The 17,019-nt window shown below is 44.3% G+C and overlaps 2 protein-coding genes across 3 annotated transcripts in view; both read left to right on the top strand.

Moving 5' to 3' along the window:
- Positions 1 to 17,019, top strand: part of LOC146008861 (glutathione S-transferase theta-1-like) — a 184,509-nt gene that overhangs the window by 8,070 nt on the left and 159,420 nt on the right. Inside the window, exon 3 of one of the 2 annotated variants that reach the window (XM_083148653.1) lies at positions 238 to 388. The exons of the other annotated variant lie outside the window; for it this stretch is intronic. Coding sequence (XP_083004779.1) covers positions 238 to 388 — 151 coding nt within the window. The remainder of the gene's footprint in view (positions 1 to 237; positions 389 to 17,019) is intronic. 2 annotated transcript variants of the gene reach the window in all.
- DDX51 (DEAD-box helicase 51) overlaps positions 1 to 17,019 on the top strand; it is a 92,676-nt gene that overhangs the window by 58,871 nt on the left and 16,786 nt on the right. The gene's annotated exons all lie outside the window — the stretch shown is intronic.

Below are 17,019 nucleotides of genomic sequence, written 5' to 3'. Positions count from 1 at the left end.
ATTATATATTTAACTGATGCTCGTGTGAGATTACATTGCAGTATGGGGATATAATGCTGTAGTTAAGGTCATACATACAGTATGTATATCGTGTTCTGTGATGACCATAATGTAGTTAGCTGACTGGTGTAGGCTAGAATTTTATTTTTCAAATTAAATCCGTGTATCTCATAACACTAATATGTACTTTACATTTTTATAATAATCCAATTGTTTCCGGTCTCCTTCCTTTACCAGCACTGCAATACTTCTTTATATGGCAAACCAGTATAAGACCCCTGATCACTGGTATCCATCTGACATTAAGAAACGCGCCCGGGTTGATGAATATCTTGCTTGGCAGCACACAAATACACGTCTAGCTGGATCAAAGCTTTTTTTGATCAAGGTGAGAATATTGGGTTTGTTTTGGAATTATTCAAATTTTTTTTTTTATGCTTGCTTATGTGTTTAATTAAATTAAAGAAACTCTTGCTACTGTGTGACCCATTGTTACCTGTAATGTCCCCCAAAAGCAGCAATATTTGTTGGGGACTCCAATTGTGCTGCCCTAGTTAGGGTTTCTCAAGTTGAATCCACCATTTTGTATGGATGCAATATGATTTATTGAGTTATTATGTATTTGTTATCCTTTGCTGCCATCTACTGGCCAATGTTATATTTACCTCTGTAAGTTAATGTAATTACCATATGTATGTGTCATGTGACTACTCCTGTTCTGTAAGCTCACTTCCAGTTCCTGTGTCAGCCTCATGTGTAGCAGACATGTTTTCCTGAGCTGCAGAAAGGATTTTGCTTTGACCTCTATGTATCATCCCTCAAGGTATATCTGTGCATCATCTCAAGGTACAGCAATAAAATACCTAAAGCATTACCATTGTATCCTCCTCACTGGATCCTTACATGCAACTGGTTTTGCTAGGGAAATTTAACATAGCGAGTTCACTATCTTCCACTGTTTGCATAAGGGTTGCCACTCACAACTATCAGAGACTTCCTTCACGTGCATCTGTGGCAGAATAGTCAAAGCAAACCTAAGGCTACAGCATCTGCATGTATACACATAGTCTTCAAGCAAGTTTAGAGCTGGCCACCATCTTATGAGAACACATGGCCACAAGTGCTTCCTAACTCAGCTCTCCACCATAAGTTAAAGCACAATTCTACCTTCAAGAGGCAGTTCTAAGCAAGTTATAACATGTCCACAAAAGGTTCTGTGGATTCCTCCGTGGCTACACAAAAGCAAGTCCGTCATGCTTCTGATAACTCAGACGTACAGGAAGCAGAGTTCAAGCTTACTGAAGGACAAGATGTACGCCCTAAACGTGCGTTCAAACCTACACAAAAGATTAGAGAGACTTTTGAGACAACCAGAGACGAATTTAAGGACAATTTAGATGATTTATGGGAAAGAGCGGAACACCACATAGCAACTCTTCCACGCTTTAACAATGATGCAACAGAGTTGACTGCGGTTTTGAATTGCTTATCTACCGCCTATGATCGCTACCAGAGACTGTCCGCAAAATACATCACATTTCTGGGTATTTCTGATTTTGATGATGCCTCAGCAGAGCTAGCTGAGATAGAGACTCTACTCCAAAGAAATAATGCTTCAGTTCAAGATGCCAAAAATAAAGCAGAATTCCGCATTGCACACTTACAAGAAGTTAGGTCACATCGATCAACTTCAACCAAGCTTACATCCTCATCTGCCAGATCGTCTCGTTCCAGAAGGTCAGCTTTACATGAGAAGCTAATAGAAATCCGTGCAGATGCAGAAGAAGCTAGTGTAAGAAGTTCTTTTGCTAAGAAGGAAGCAGAGGTAAGAGAAAAAATGGCACGAATGAAGGCTGAGGCAAAGATCCTCCAAATGGGGATGAAGGCTGAGGCAAAGATCCTCCAAATGGAAAAGGAAGAAGCAGCTGCCTTAGCCAAACTGAAAGTCCTTGAACAAGCATTAGGCCAAGGTACTGATCTGAACCACTACATCCCAGGAGAAGTAGAAAACCCAGCAGACCGCACTGCTGATTATGTGCTAAAGCAACTAACACCTATACCTCCTGCTTACCATGAAGATTCAGCTCTCAAAACAGAAGCTTCTAAGTTGCGCATACCGATGCCACCCCCAATCTTCAATGCAGACATACCGACACAGCAACAGGTGATGCCACCTACCAATGACAAGGTAATTTCCAGCTACAAGCTAGCAGATTCCCCAGTAACTAAACCGCAGCTTAATCCTTATGCTACATCATTTTGGCCTGACATATCTCAGCCTTATACGCCAGAGAACTTACATACCCCAGCGGCACCACAAGTTCATCCAGCAACAAGGAATGAGAGAACCGACATGTCTGACCTTGCCAGATACATGATACGCAGGGAGCTTATAAACACCAGTCTCTCAAAGTTTGATGACTCTGCTGAGAACTATAGAGCCTGGAAATCGACCTTTGAAGCTGTAATCCATGATCTTAACTTCACCGCCAAGGAAGAACTTGACCTGCTCGTCAACTGGTTAGGCCCAGAATCTGCAGAACGCATCAAGACATTAAGAGCAGTTCATACCGGCCACTCAGAGGAAGGTCTTGCTGCAGCATGGGAGAGACTTGAACAGACTTATGGCAGTTCTGAAGCTATAGAAAGTGCCTTATTCAAAAGACTTCAAGCCTTCCCAAAGATAACTAGCAAAGACAACCACAAGCTCCAGGATCTAAGCGACCTATTAAAAGAATTAGAACTAGCCAAGTTAGATCCTCGTCTGACAGGACTGAGTTACCTTGACACTGCTCATGGCGTGAATCCAGTGGTGTCCAAACTACCTTACGGCATGCAGGAAAAATGGGCAGACCAGGGTTCCAGGTACAAAAGAGAACACAAAGTGTCCTTTCCCCCTTTCTCTTACTTTTCCAGATTCATCAGTGACCAAGCTCAGAAGAAGAATGATCCCAGCTTTGACTTCACTGAACCTATTCCAGCAGCTTCACCGTCATCCTCAAGGTATGATAACACTGCTACCAAACATAGAGACTTAAGGAGAACAGTATCTGTCAGAAAGACTAACGTCCCACTTACTGCACCCTCCTACACCAAGCAAGATGCTCCTGCTCTTAAACAAAGGGACTCCAGTCGTGTGTGCCCTATCCACAAAAGGCCTCATCCACTAAAGGAATGTCGTGGGCTTAGGGCTAAGACTTTGCAAGAGCGCAGAGATACTTTAAGAGAGCTTGGAGTGTGTTACAAGTGTTGTGCCTCTTCAGACCACATTGCAAAAGACTGTAAAGCTACCATCAAGTGCACCGAATGCAATAGCGATAGACATGTTACAGCCATGCATCCCACTCTACCTCCAGAGAACACACAACTTTCAACAGTGCCTAACCCCGTTGCAAAACATGGCGGGGAGCTACAACCTCAAGACTCAGCTACACCCACAGTTTCCTCATCATGCATGGAAGTATGTGGGGAAGAGAACAATTCCAAATGCTGTGCTAAGGTTTGTCTGGTCAAGGTCTACCCAGAAGGGCAATCTGAGAAAGCCATCAGAATGTACGCCATCATAGATGAACAGAGCAACAGGTCTTTAGCAAAACCTAAATTCTTTGAGATCTTCGGTATAAAGGGACAAGCAATGCCGTATTCCATTGACACCTGTTCCGGTCATACAGAGACTTTCGGCAGAAGGGCCACTGGCTATGTTATCTCCTCAATCAAGGGGAATACCCACATACCCTTACCAACATTAATTGAATGTGACCAGATACCTGATGAAAGAGAAGAAATTCCTACTCCAGAAGCTGCACTTCATCATCCTCACCTAAAACACCTTGCTAAAGAAATTCCTCCGATGGACATGAATGCTGACATTCTACTACTACTGGGAAGAGACATTCTGAGGGCCCATAAGGTACGCCAATATTGCAATGGTCCAGATGACGCCCCATATGCACAAAGACTCGATTTAGGCTGGGTAATTGTGGGCGATGTGTGCCTGGGCAAGAGCCATAAACCTTCTCAAGTTAACTCTTTTAAAACTTATGTGCTCAAAAACGGTCGCACAACTCACTTCAAGCCATGCTCACATCACTATGAAGTGAGAGAAAGGTTCTCTGACCTCATCCAGGTGCCAGAAGTAATTCCTACACCTTATGATGACTTAGGAAGATCAGTGTTTTGCACAACGCAAGATGACAACAGAATAGCCTTGTCCATAGAAGACAAAGAGTTTATTAAGATAATGGACAGCGGATTCTGCAAGGATGAATCTAACCACTGGGTTGCACCTTTACCTTTTCGGAATGTTAGAACACGACTGCCAAACAACCGAGAACAGGCTTTATCCAGATTCATGTCATTGCAACGTACATTAAAAAGCAAGCCTGAAATGAAGGATCACTTTGTGACCTTTATGAATAAGATACTTCAAAATGATCATGCAGAGCTAGCTCCACCCTTGCAAGAGCATGAAGAATGCTGGTATCTTCCCTCCTTTGGAGTATATCACCCACGTAAACCCAAGCAAATCAGGGTGGTATTCGATTCAAGTGCCAAGCATTGTGGCGTATCTCTAAATGACGTTCTCCTCACTGGTCCGAACCTAACCAACAATCTGGTAGGAGTGCTTATGAGATTCAGAAAAGAGCCAGTTGCCATTACCGCAGACATTGAACAAATGTTCTATTGTTTTATTGTACGACAAGATCACAGGAATTACCTTAGGTTTCTATGGCACCGAGACAATGATACCAGCCAGGAAATGGTTGAATTCCGCATGAAGGTGCATGTGTTTGGCAACAGTCCTTCACCCGCAGTCGCTACATATGGTCTACATAGAACTGCCTGTGATGGCGAATCAGAGTTTGGAAAAGATGCCCGACACTTCATTGAAAGAGACTTCTACGTGGACGACGCACTCAAATCTTTACCTACAGCAGAAGAAGCTATAGATCTGCTTAAAAGAACACAAGGTATGCTTTCTAAGGCTCATCTAAGGTTACATAAAATTGCTTCCAATAGTGCTGCTGTCATGAAAGCTTTTCAACCCAGCGATTATGCCACAGAATTTAGAGACTTGGATCTCGGCCAAGGCAATCCACCAGTACAGAGAAGTCTGGGTTTGCAGTGGGACTTGTTGCATGATTCCTTCGGCTTTCAAGTAAGTTGTGCAGATAAGCCATTTACCAAGCGGGGAGTCCTCTCAGTGGTGAACAGCCTATATGATCCACTGGGATTTGTAGCACCCTTAACTGTACAAGGCAAATTTCTGTTAAGACAGCTCTCAGAGTCTATTGAGGACTGGGATGCTCCACTGCCTACAGACAAACAGCGAAGCTGGGAGTCTTGGAAGGAATCTCTACAAGCCTTAGATGGGATTCATGTACAACGATGTTACACTCCAACGTCTCTTGCCACAAGTCAGAGAAAAGAAATCCACATATTCTCAGATGCATCTACTGAAGCCATAGCAGCTGTCGCCTATTTGAAGGTAATAGACTCTTGTAATGAAACTCATGTTGGATTTCTATTTGGGAAGGCTAAGTTAGCTCCTAGGCCTGAACATACCATTCCTAGGCTCGAACTTTGTGCAACTGTACTGGCTGTAGAGATTGCAGACTTTATACAGCGAGAGTTGGATATTCACATAGATGATGTTCAGTTTTACACAGATAGCAAGGTCGTTCTGGGTTATATAAGCAACCAGAAGAAACGCTTCTATGTTTATGTCAGTAACCGCATTGAAAGGATCAGAAAATCCTCTAAACCTGAACAATGGCACTATGTTCCAACACATCTCAATCCTGCAGATTGTGCCACCAGACCAGCGTCTTATAGTGCCTCTAAAAATTCTTCTTGGTTGACGGGCTCAGAGTTCTTGCAGAACCAGCCTGAAGAAACTTCCCTACAAGATGTCTTCAGTCTCCAAGACCCTGACATCGACTCAGACATTCGTCCTGAAATAAGTACCCTTATTACAAGATCCAAAGAAACATTTGGTTTGGGCTGCCATCGCTTTGAATGCTTCTCCAGATGGCTAAATCTTGTACACGCCATCGCAAGGCTCACCCATGAGACTCTAACCACATGTTTGGCTGAAGTGACTGCTATCGTCAATTCAAGACCTCTTGTTCCTGTATCCATGGATCCAGAGACCCCTGTTATTCTCACTCCAGCAACTTTTCTCACTCAAAAACTTGGAACTGTTCCTAGTCCACCTGAAAACCTTTCATATCAGAAGAGGTGGAAACATGTTCAACATCTCGCCTACTGTTTCTGGAGCAGATGGAAAAGGGAATACCTTACTCTTCTTCAAGAACTTTGTTTAATTTGTTTCATCACTTGATACGTGCTTGAGAGACTTGTCCATTGGACTACTCCATATACACATTCCAGTATTGTTGTGTTTTGTATTCTTGTATTTTGTCTTTCAGGTCAGAACCATCGTTGATTATCTCATGGACATTAATCCATAATGTCAAATGGTAAAGTGAAATCCTAGGATTTCAGACGGGGAGTGTGCTGCCCTAGTTAGGGTTTCTCAAGTTGAATCCACCATTTTGTATGGATGCAATATGATTTATTGAGTTATTATGTATTTGTTATCCTTTGCTGCCATCTACTGGCCAATGTTATATTTACCTCTGTAAGTTAATGTAATTACCATATGTATGTGTCATGTGACTACTCCTGTTCTGTAAGCTCACTTCCAGTTCCTGTGTCAGCCTCATGTGTAGCAGACATGTTTTCCTGAGCTGCAGAAAGGATTTTGCTTTGACCTCTATGTATCATCCCTCAAGGTATATCTGTGCATCATCTCAAGGTACAGCAATAAAATACCTAAAGCATTACCATTGTATCCTCCTCACTGGATCCTTACATGCAACTGGTTTTGCTAGGGAAATTTAACATAGCGAGTTCACTATCTTCCACTGTTTGCATAAGGGTTGCCACTCACAACTATCAGAGACTTCCTTCACGTGCATCTGTGGCAGAATACCAATCATATACATTGTACTGGGTGAAAAAAAGAAGATAGCTAGGTATCTAATACTAATCATAGATGTATACAGGGACTGGTTGGCAACTTTCAGCCTGGGGGGGCAACACAAGCAAGTGGCCCATCACCATTGCCATCATTTCACCACCCTCCCCTCTAGTATGCAGCAAGGATTAAACAATCCTTCCCCCCACACACATACAACAAAATTTGTAAAGTGCAAAAATTTACACTGTAATGCCCATTACACATAAAGCCATCACTATAATGCTAATTAAACATAATGCCCATTACACATAAATCCATCACTGTAATGCAAACAAAAACATAATGCCACACACCGTAATGCCCATCAAACATCATGCCACACCGTAATGCCCATTACACATAATGCCACACCCCGTATTGCCAATTAAATATAATGCCAACACCGAAATGCCCATTACACATTATGCCAACACCGTAATGCCCATTACACATAATGCCAATTAAATATAATGCCACACACCGTAATGCTCATTACACATAATACCAACAACTTAATGCTACACACCATAATGCCCATTACACATAGGGCCTTATTCTAGTTCACTCTTAGATGCAAATTCCTTCTCAAATGGACAAAACCATGTGCACTGCAGGTGGGGCAGATATAACATGTGCAGATAGAATTAGATTTGGGTGGGATTTTTCTTCAAATGGAGATCTATATTGCAGTGTAGAAATAATGCAGACAGTATTTTCCCTGCACAGAAACAAAATAACCCAAATCTAATTCTCTCTGCACATTTTACATCAGCCCCCCCTGTAGTGCACATGGTTTTGTTCATTTGAGAAGGAATTTGCCTCTAAGAGTAAACCAGAATAAGGCCCATAATGCCTATACCATAATGCCTATTACATATTATACCATATAACTGCTGCTTACCTATATGCTCATTGTCAGAGGAATATTGCTTGTTGCCAGGGGTTACATGCTTCTTGACAGGGGTTTTATTCTTGTTGCCATGGGGAATTTTTGCCAGGGAGGAGCCAGGGTAAATGCTCGTCGCCATGGGGTTGAATTTAAATAGCGTGCCAGCGCTACCCGAATCAGCACTTCCGGGTAGTGCTGGCTGCGCTGTTCTCTTCTGACAGACACTAGAGGTATGGCAGTACCTCTATTGTCTGGCTCCTATAAGGCAGCGGCCATTTTTGGAGAGGCCGTCGCCTTGCATTCGTGCGGCCAGGAAGCCGGGGGTTTGCTGGACACTGAGGTGGCTGGAGGCTGCAGCAGTGATGGCTGCGGCAGCCTGTGCAAGATGCACACAGTGGCCCAGCCGGTACATAGTCACACCGGCCTGGGGGGCATGTGGCACCCTGCCGCCCCGGCCCAGCCTGGAGGTACAGTATATAAAAGTTAACTTTTACCCAAGGGAAAGTTAACTGAGGATGCACTCATAGAGATTACATAAAAAATAGTCAAGCATGCAGTGTTGAATGATGTATTCAGTATCGTGTAAGTCCTTAATATGTTGGTTTTATGGTCAGTAGATGAAAAAGTCAATATGACTGACTTCTGCCTGTAAAAAGGAAACCTCATCCTCTAAACAGGGTAATGCCACAGCCGGGCCCGGTGGAATCTTTTTACACAAGTTGCCCCGGGCCAAAGCATTCATCCATGCGGTTGGTCAGACCGGGCAGGGACCCTGGGGGAGTGGAGACCTCAACAACAAAGGAGTACCCCCTCCAGAGTTAATCTTGCCTGCGCTGGGCTGTCCCTGGTGCTCCAGGGCGGTGGGCACAGGGCTGATGATTATGAAAGAGTTATTATTAGAATAAAACTATTGTGTAATGTTGTGGAACTACAAGTCACAGCAAGCCTGCACCGCATGTATGTACTTGGAGAACCACAACATGGACACATAAGAAAAGTGTAACTTCTGCAATTGTCCGCTCCTGATTGGCTGGTGGGCGGTCTGTGGGTGGAGCCAAGAATGTAAACAATATTTTTCACTAAGGACCAGGGGGAATGTGCAGCCGGAGAAGCACAGCCCCAGGCTTTAGCCCGGGCAGGGTAAACTCACGAGGGGGGGGGGGGGGGGGCTTTATTGGTGGATCCCCACTCCCTCAGGGTCCCTGCCCAGGTTGACCAGCTGCAGGGTTGAATGCTTGGCTGGGGGAAATTGCATTAAAAAAAAATCTCGGCTGTGGCATTACCCTGTTGGCTTTTTGGGCCCGATGCTGGTTGCCAAAATACGGGGGACCCTTAATCATTTTGTCCCCCATATTTTGGGAACCAGGAATAGCCCTTGAGCCTGGTGCTGGATTTAGAAATCCTGGGGATCGCCTATATTTTTTGTCTCCTGAATTTCTAAAACCAGCCTGGGACTGGTTATGCTGGGGGATCCCGCACTATTCTTTTTTTCTTTTTCACATTACCATGTCTAACAAATTGCACATGTGCATTAATTCGCACATTTTCATGATGAAAATTCACACTTTTTCATGACCAAAAATTGCACAAAATTGCAAAAAAAAAAATGTGTGATATCAAAACATACCATTGTGCCATTTTGGAACATGTTCCTTTTTGCAGATGACACAAAGATATGCAACAGGGTAGACACACCAGGAGGGGTAAAACAAATTATTGATGATCTAGGTCAGGGGTAGCCAACTTCAATCCTCGAGATCTACGCAGGGCTGGCTCTACCATTAGGCAGCTGCCTAAGGCGCCCGGCTCTGGGGGGGCGCCACCGAGTGTACTAATAAAATATTAAGGATGTTTATGAGGATTCTTGTTGTACTTAATGCAGGTGGCTGCTGCGGAACTTGTAAGACCTCACCCCCATACTTTCCCTTGAGGCATATTTCCCTACTTTGCTGCCCCCTCCTCCTTGTACTCTGTTGTGGGAAAGGGGGTCCTCCAGGGAAAGCAGGGGACTTGCCCACCTTTCTGGCTGGGAGGACCACCCAATTTTTTGATAGTCTCCCTGCCATTCCAGAATGTTTGTCAAGTATGCCTTAAGGGGGTTGGAAAGTGGGTAATGGTGACTGTATGGGGGAGAAGGGGGTGCAGTAAGTTGAAGTTTTGCCTAGGGTGCTGTGAAGCCTTAAACCGGCCTTGGATCTACCATCAGTTCACGTTTTTCAGCTCACTTCACAGGTACATAGGTGCACTCATTACTAACACATTATAAAAGATCCACAGGTGGAGCTAAATACTTCACGTGTGATTCTGTGAGGAGACCTGGAAAACATTAACTGTTGGTACAGATGTAGCACCTGTCAGCTTTGCTCGATGCCCATAAGAACCTCCCCTCTAGCGAGGGCCGGCAGACAGGGACTACATTGAACTGGGACGTGCGTGCGTCCCAATCCTTCGGTGGTGGGGCAGCAGCATCCTGCCAGTCTCTGCTTCAGGGAGACGGGCAGTGTTAGGTGGGGCAGGGCGGCAAGGGGGACCACTGGCGGGAGCTGGCGGCTGGTGAAAATTTTTCCAGCCCCTGCCTGGATTAGCCCGGCTCTATCTGTAGCTCTGAAGGACTGGATTTGGCTACCCCTGATCTAGGTAGATTAGAGGAATGGTCAAGAACATGGCAACTACAGTTTAATGCCAAAAAATGCAAAATCATGCACTTGGGTCTCAAAAATCCAAAGACTAAATATAGTATAAATGGCACTATAATGGAAACTACTGAGGAAGAGAGGGATCTAGGTGTCACTAATTCAGGGGACTTAAAGGCAAGTAGGCAATGTAACAAAGCAATGAAGAAGGCAAGTCAGATGCTTGGTTGCATAGGGAGAGGAATCAGCAGTATAAATAAATAATAATGCCACTGTATAGGTCAGTGGTTCCCAACCCTGGTCCTCAAGTACCCCCAACAGTGCATGTTTTGCAGGTCACCTCACAGAATCACAAGTGCTATAATTAGCTCCACCTGTGGATCTTTTCAAATGTGCCTGAATAATGAGTGCACCTGCCGGGTGACCTGGAAAATGTGCACTGTTGAGGGTACTTGAGGACCAGGGTTGGGAACCATTGGTATAGGTCATTGGTACGACCTCATCTAGAGTACTGTGTTCAGTTCTGGAGGCCATATCTCCAGAAGGATATAAATACATTAGAGACTGTACAAAGAAGGGCAACTAAAATGGTGCATGGCCTACATCACAAAACATACCAGGAAAGACTAAAATATCTTAATATGTATTAATATGTATAGTTTAGAGCAGAGAAGGGAAAGGGGGGACATGATAGAAACTTTCAAATATATCAAGGGTTTTAACAAGGTTCAGGTGGGAGACATTCTTCACAGGAAGAGGAGCAACAGAACACAAGGACATGCACTGAAACTAGAGGAAGATTCAGGGGAAATTTGAGGAAAAATTATTTCACAGTAAGGGTAGTGGATAAGTGGAATAGCCTCCCATCAGATATGGTAGAGTTAAATACAGTAGAGCAATTTAAACATGCTTGGGATAGGCATATTGATATCCTCACAAAGAAATAAGGATCAAATATGGAGTGACATTTAATAGGATGCAATTAGTTTTTTTTTGTGTTTTTATCAAAAAAAACGGCCGAAATCGCACGTTTTTCTGAAATTGCTAAATTAATGGGATACGAATTGCAGCAAAAAAATCACACTTTTTGCCGCAAATTTGCACATTCTGAAGTGGCGATTCTTAGTCACTCCGGAATTTGCATCCAGATGTTTTGCCATTATAAAGTATACACATCGCCAATTCAATGGGTTGCGACTTTGGGAAAACATTACTAAAAATCGCCACACAAACAGACCAGATTATGATGGGCGAATTTGACAGAACCATGCACAGGTCACGCTGGTATGTTAAAAAAAAAAGGATAAATGTATCAAAATTGGAAAAAAAAACTGCGTGGGGCTTCCCCCTTCGTGAACATAACCAGCCCCGGGCACAAAGAACCGGTCCTGATTTCATAAAATCACAGGGAAAAACAAATAGGGGTTCCCTTGATTTTATCAAACCATCACCAGGCTCAAGGGTCGGTCCTGGTTCCCAAAATACAGGGGACAAAAATGAATAGGGGTCGCCCATATTTCAAGAACCAGTACCGGGCCCAATCAGCTAGCAGGGTAATGCCACAGCAGGGGTTAGGCTTTTTATACAAAGCATTGTCCGGTCCGGGAAATCTTGATGTCTGACCATGATTGGCTGGTGGGCTTGCCTAAAGGTGCCCTTACACGGTGCGATGAACTCTGTGCTTTTAGTACTAGATTGTATGCTTTTTGTACTAGATGCTATGCAATGTGCTACAGCACCATGCTTTTGGTACTAGATACAATGCAATCTAGTACTAAAAGCACGGGCTGCACAGACTTTGGGGGATATTCAATCGCCGTCGAGCATCTCCCGTGGGGGAGATGCTCGACGGGCCCTATTCAATGCTGTCTTCCCCGACAGCATTGAACAGGGTTTCCTTGCAGAACGAGCCCGACATCTCTAGCTGTCGGGCTCGTTCTGCCGAGAACAGCCGGGAAGTGACGAGCTGCCGGCTGCATCTCGTCACTTCCCGGCCGCAACTCGTGGCCACGCCCCCTTCTCGTCCCGCCTGCATGTTCTCAGTCGAGCTGACCGAGAACGGGACTGGGTCACGGCAGGCGAGCAAGCTCGTCTGCCGTGACCCGAAGATTGAATACCCCCCTTTATGTGCTGTGCGATGGGATGTGCACAGGAGCGCGCATCTCATCGCACTGCCCTGTCACACAGTATATGGGCACCTTAACTCCTGGCAGTGGCGTAAGTTCGTTCCAGTTGCCCGGAGGCAAGATATATATTGGTGCCCTTCCCACACACACACACACATACACAACACAACCCAATAAAACCTTATATAAAATATATATTTATATAGAAATATAGATAGATAGATAGATAGATAGATAGATAACACATATATTTCTCAGAACTCAGCTACAGAGGCAATATCTTGGCTTTTAAATAATTGATTTATACTTGCATGGGGAGGAGAGGTGCCCCCTTGGGAACAGGAGCCCGGAGGCAGATGACTCCATTGCCTCTGACTCCTGGTCTGTGGGCAGAGCCCCAGAAGTAAACAGAAGACCAGCTCGTGGCTACAGCATTGCAGGGGTCCCAGAGAAGTACTGAAGGCGGCTGGTGAGTATATTTTCCTTCAGCAGGGACCAGTGTTCCCTCTAAGCTGTGCGCACGTGCGCGCGCACACAACTCAACGAGCGTGCGCACAGACATTACAACAGAGCGCACAAAGCAGCAGTGTTCCCTTTTTGCAGTTGTGGACTCAATTAATCTGTTTTTCACCCATTAACTACATTGTTTGCTGTGTTTTGAATGTTTAAATGTTTAATACCATTTTGAAGTAAAGTTAACACAAATGCTGAATGTCATTTTCCAGTTATATATAAGTGACACACAAAATTTTTAATTTCCTTCCAAAGTTGCACAGCCAAAATCTTTTGCCGCACACAGCCTTCGTAAAATTAGAAGGGACATTGGCAGGGACCCCACATTGCTACTACTGGAGAAGGGGACCAAACTACTATCAAAATAGGTAAGTATCTGTGTATGGTCTCCGTATGTATTAAAGTTTTATTTTTCAGGTGTGTGTGTATTTATTTATTTGTACTGTTGTGGGACTACAAGTCCCAGTGGGCCCTTTAATGCCCCACATGCTGGGACTCCAAGTCCCTGCATTTGGTGCAGGCTTGCTGGAACCACAGCAAAACACAATAGTTTCTTCTTGTTTTTCACTTTGCATCAGCCCGATGGCCACAGCCCACAGCCACCAGGGACAGCCCAGTGCTTCAGCATGGGCAGATAAGTTCTGGGGGGGGGGGGACCCCTTCTTTGAGGTTTTTGAAATAAGGGGGACACCTACTCGTTTTGTCCCCCGTATTTTGAGAACCAGGAACGGCCCTTGAGCCTGGTGCTGGTTTGATAAAATCCAGGGGACCCCTACTCGTTTTGTCCCATGATTTTATGAAGCCAGGACCGGCTCTTTGAGCTGGTTATGCTCAGGAGGGGGGACCCCACGCCAATTTTTTTTTTTTTTTTTTTTTTTTTTTTACACAATCGAACCATATTGCACTTTTTTGCCGCAAATTTGCATCTCATAAAATAGTTGAATTCCGGCAAAAAAGTGCGATATGAAAAATTGCGATAAGGAGGGACTTTGAAAATGCGATAGAATTTCATCCTATTAAAGGTCACCCATGGTTTAAGGTAACATGTTTAAAAAAGGGGCAAACTAGATGGTCTTATCTGCCGTCAAACTCTGTTTCTATAAAAATCTCATCTTATTACATCTCACCCATCAGGGCCGGACTGGGACCAGAAATCGTCCCTGGCATTTTGAGCACACAGGCCCACTGGTAGGAGGCGGGACCCTTGTGCGGCGAAAAGAGGGTGTGGCATCAGAAAAAGGAGGCGTTACCCATTATGGAACACGCGTAATGCCCATTACATATTATGGAACACAACTTTTAATAATAGCCATGAAAGTGAGTGCTTAGTACCAGTGGGAACACACAGATATATATTGTTTGCCTCCCTCAGCAGATATCTCAGGGAGGAATGCTCTGCAGAAGTCATTTTACTGTGAGTGTCCTCCTCTCCTTAGCCATTGGGAAGAAGCACTTACTGGCAGCCTGCCAGTACGTGCTTCTTCCCAATGACAAAGGAGAGGATGACACTTACAGTGGTAGGAGTCGACTCAGGACAAGAGCACAGGACACTCACCAGCACTCTCGCAGGCAGGCAGCCCAGGACATATCCACGTGATGACTGCTCTGCTCTGTGCCCCGCCGTACAGCTTCTCCTAGCCAATGTGGTTGCATCGCTGTGAGAGCTGGCGCTGCTACCCGCACAGCGGAGTACGGTGCAGCTGCTTAGCAGCAAGGAGGAGGCGCCGCCGGACAGGAGAGGCTTCATTCTCCGCTTCTTCCGTACCCCCCAGCTCCAGAATTTCCCTTTGCACGTTAGCAGCATGTACCTGGCACTGTCTATCCACGCTACAGCGGGTGGCGCACTTCTGCCGTTATGAAGTTGCTCCGCCGGGGCTGGCCTCTCGGCTCCCCCTTCACAGGCTGCTCAGACTGGAGGGGGGGTGGATCAGATGTGCGGCGGTCGTGTCATAAGGTCAATATGCAAATGACATGGCCTCCCGGCGCAGTGCAGAAAATCTACCCACAAGGCAATCGGACATTCTGGCATTTGCCAGAAGAACCAGATGGCCAGTCCGGCCCTGTCTCCCATGATGTTCTTACTCTTTGTTTATTAAAAGTGATACAACAAGGAATCACATATTTTACTTTTTTTCCATAAATATATGTAATTACAATAATTTTATAAAACCAGGACAGCTCAATGAGCCCGGGGCTGGTTAAACGTACCAGAAATATTCGCACATTCCCATTAAAATAAACTCGCTAGAAGTCACAATCAACTTCTGGATAGTTCTAAACAATCTCAAACTACTACATGTGTGATTTTTGGCTGAAAATCACACATTTCACATGTGCGATTGGTGCCATTTTCTTTTTTCACATTACTAGAAAATCGCACCTCACTACATTTTGCCCCTTGTGTTTATATTGGTTTCTGGTGTGTCCGTGGTGTTTTGGTGTCTGGACCCATAACAACATTATTGAAGTACATTTATTTAAATATGCAAAGTCTATCTAATTTATTCATTTCGCACGCAACCAATAATTGAATGTCCAGATTTATAATCAATGAATATTATTTATGAATGTAAACTGATGAAACTGTATCATGGATTACAAAATATAACAATACAGGTATTATACATAATAACGATAATCAGACCAGCATCCTTAAATAAAGCTAACCTCAGTGATATATATTGTGTATGTGAATTACAGCGTGGGAGGGGGGGCGTGGCTATGGAGCGGCCATTTTAGAATAACTACTTGTCGGCCATCTTAGCTCGAACACATGTTAGTCTGCCACATGGCATTCCGCCATCTTATAATAACTGTCGGCCATCTTAGCTTCTTCTACATAGCAGACAAAGGAACCTTAACTAAAGACTAATAACTTCCGCCTGGCGATCACACATAAACTGACGGTACTTTCCTTTTGTCTTTCCACACCATTTACTCCAAATTTAACCTCTAACCTGCATCATGCAATACTTACGATCCTGAATATTATTCGCACATTCAGCAAACACACTTTACCTGCAGCATACACAATTGAATCACACATCACATGCTGATACACACACACCATTCGAGCATCATGCTATACAACACACACAAAGCATTCACACGCTTCAATACAAAGAGTCTATACTTGCTCACGCATAGCCTTACACATGCGCTCAGATTCCTGCGTCCCTTTGAGAACACCTCACTGCCTTTCATACAATATAGTCCATACAATATACTACAAAACTCCTTTGCAATCAAAACTAGGACACACAAGGGCCAGTCCACACATCAATGTTAACCGATTAACTACACAAAAGCCACACTGCAGGCCTGAGCCTGAGCACATGTCTACAATTGATTCTAGGCCTACACTTTGTCCACATGTAAACGTACACAGCTATCTCTACCAATTTAAACATATCCTTGCTCACATATCATAACAGCAACACATACCCATATGTATATCAGATTCCAATCCTTAGTTTATCTCTTACAGTCACGTTTCACATACCTTCCAATCATATCACCTTCTCATACCATCAACACTCCATACCAGACCCATACTCTCATGAATAGCTCTATCCATTATCAATATTCCGAGCCATGCCTGATACACAGTAATATAAACATTTGGTACTTATTCCTTAATCATGTCCTGGCGAGTTCAGTCCCATCTCTCCTTTCGTCTGCTGCTACAAAAACACACTGAACCATATGATTCTCTCCTGCTTTCAAGAGAACTCTCGGGGGGAGGGGAGAATCTATTCATTCAACAGGTTTCACTTGCCTTTGTTTACAGTATCCTATGACTGGCTTAGCTGCTTTCCAGAGAACCATTCATTC

The sequence above is a fragment of the Crinia signifera genome, chromosome 1 (genome assembly GCF_055691185.1).
Source record: "Crinia signifera chromosome 1, ASM5569118v1, whole genome shotgun sequence".
NCBI classification, from domain to species: Eukaryota; Metazoa; Chordata; class Amphibia; order Anura; family Myobatrachidae; genus Crinia; species Crinia signifera.
The sequence above is the reverse complement of the archived record's forward strand: the minus strand, read 5'-3'. Positions and strand labels throughout refer to the sequence as shown.